The sequence below is a fragment of the Penaeus japonicus genome, unplaced genomic scaffold (assembly GCF_977035675.1).
Source record: "Penaeus japonicus unplaced genomic scaffold, GWHDUDI00000001_assembly GWHDUDI00000003, whole genome shotgun sequence".
NCBI lineage: Eukaryota > Metazoa > Arthropoda > Malacostraca > Decapoda > Penaeidae > Penaeus > Penaeus japonicus.
This window is the reverse complement of record NW_028234405.1, coordinates 51,927,646-51,929,887: the sequence shown is the minus strand read 5'-3', so window position 1 is coordinate 51,929,887 and position 2,242 is coordinate 51,927,646. Positions and strand designations below refer to the sequence as shown.

The window sequence follows — 2,242 nt, the reverse complement described above, 5'->3', positions numbered from 1 at the left end:
TCAGGCTATACATTCAAGATCCTGTACAAGCCTGGTACCTCCCATCACGTACCAGATATGCTTAGCCGAAACGTTGCTTCTGTGTGTATGTCTGATCCCGACCCAAAGACGATGCGGTTCCCACTGAACAACTGAAGGATCCAATGTGGCATGACATTGTAGCATACTTAGAAGAAAAAGCTGTTCCTCAGAGAAAACCACCACTCCCTTTGGATGAGTTCGAACTTCAGAATGGAGCCCTTTATCATGTAAGAACACTGCCTGATAGAGTGTGAGTCAGCTTGTTGTGCCAAGACAACTTCGCAGAAGTGCTATAAAGTTAGCACACTCATCCCCCTTACCCGCCCATCCTGGGGTTTACAGGACTTTTGTCAAGTTGAAGGACATGTTTTACTTTCCAAATATGCTCCGGCACGTGAAAAGAATACGTGGCAGATGTGAAGCATGCCAACGACGTAAGGGTAGTCCTAGGAAAAGCTCCGTTAGCAGGTGCACCAGATGTATCGATTCCTCTTGAGAAAGTGAGTGCTGATCTTATTGAACTTGGAATATCCCAGGCAGGATATAGATACTGCTTGATCATCGTGGATCATTTGACTAGATATGTCCAGATTATCCCACTCAAGACTAAGGATGCAACCTCAGTGGCTGATGCCATGTTTAAGGAATTTGTTACTGTGTTTGTCCTCCACGTCTCATACAAACAGATGGAGGGTCTGAGTTCAACAACCGTTTGTTCCAAGAATGTTGCCGTTTGTTGCAAATTAAGACAACTTTAACGACTGCCTATCATCCACAAGCTAACGGGATGGTAGAACGAACAAACCGGGTTGTAAAAGATGCAATTGCTTCTCTTGCCAACACAGCACCAGGCAAGTGGGAACAGCTGATTCCTCAAGTGAGGCTAGCACTTAATAGTGCAATTCATCGGAGTACCGGAGACCAGCCTTTATACTTAATGACTGGCCACCATGGCCACTTTCCTGTTGGTCTCACTAATGACCTAGTCTACAAGTCCGAGGCATCCAAATCTTTCCATGATGCTCTCAGAATTGCTCGACAGGTAGCACTTGAGACTACGAAAACGGCAAGAGAGAGGTGGAAACAGGACTATGATAGACAGGCAGCCATACCAAAGCCGCTTGAGGAAGGACATCTTGTACTTTACAGGAACCGTGTCCGTAAATATGGAGCTGACAAGTTGCTCAACCCACGATGGGCAGGGCCTGCACGTGTACAAAAGAAAATTGGTCCTGTAACTTTCTTGCTGAAAGATGTCTCCCGTCCATTTTCCGAGAGACAGTGTCATATCAATGACCTTAAACCTTTTCGAGTCTTGGGTGAAGTCACTTACCCTGATCTCTATGATGAATATGGTCCAGATTATGTGGATCCACTGTTGGATGATGAGGCTGAGCCAGGAGTGATGCTGCTTGCATCCTGTCTTATCAGTCCTCAGTGATTGGTTGTAAATAATTTTGTGTTTAACTTTTACTACTTTCTCTTAAAGTTTTATGTCTATTTTTATTACTGCGAGGATTTTTTTTATGTTTAAGCAATCTTAAGTTTTGTGGTCGATTAACTAAAACCGTTATAAGCCAGTCATTGCCAGTCTAAACATACTATGTGAAACCAAGCCATACTATCCTCTTCAGGTTTACCCAGCAATCTCAATGAACTAGATAAAGAATACATTCTTAATCAGTAAATGTCAACTTTTGTATTTCAAGTTGTAAATGAGCCCGTGCAACTCAGGGGTTTGGAGGGATTCTTTCTGTTCTCAGATTGTGAGCCAATGACCACACCCTGACCATGCTCTGTGATGTCCTATGATTGGAGAGACTCGTGGTGGATCTTGAAGCTGTGGCCGAGGATGCTGAGGCTATGCTTTGAGATGGGATCACATCAGATGAGCTACCAGTCCCTGGGACCGGTGTCGAGTCGTCTTGGACATAACCCCGTCAGAGGAGGACAATGAGGACCTGCTGGACTCTGGATGGCCGTGTCACACCCACGGGATGATGCAGAGGGAGCAGGAGGTCAACACCCTGGACTGTCGGGAGGACTTCACAGCTACCGTTATGAAGGAGGGTCAGGAAGAGCTTCGTCACGACGTTTCAATGTGCCCCTGTGACCTGCTGAGCTGAACCAGGAACGCCCTAACAGAGGACGTGGGGAGGACTTGACAGGAGGAGCAGTTGGACTTCGAGGGCCAGCCAGATGAGACGCCGTGGACTTCGCT

The 2,242-nt window shown here is 46.3% G+C and overlaps 1 protein-coding gene across 1 annotated transcript; it reads left to right on the top strand.

Annotated features, from left to right (window-relative positions):
* The first annotated feature begins 808 nt into the window (after positions 1 to 808).
* Positions 809 to 1,462, top strand: LOC147472204 (uncharacterized). The gene has a single exon (XM_086535173.1). It carries the CDS (start codon positions 809 to 811, stop codon positions 1,460 to 1,462), a length of 654 nt encoding a protein of 217 aa, XP_086391299.1.
* Positions 1,463 to 2,242: the final 780 nt, after the last annotated feature.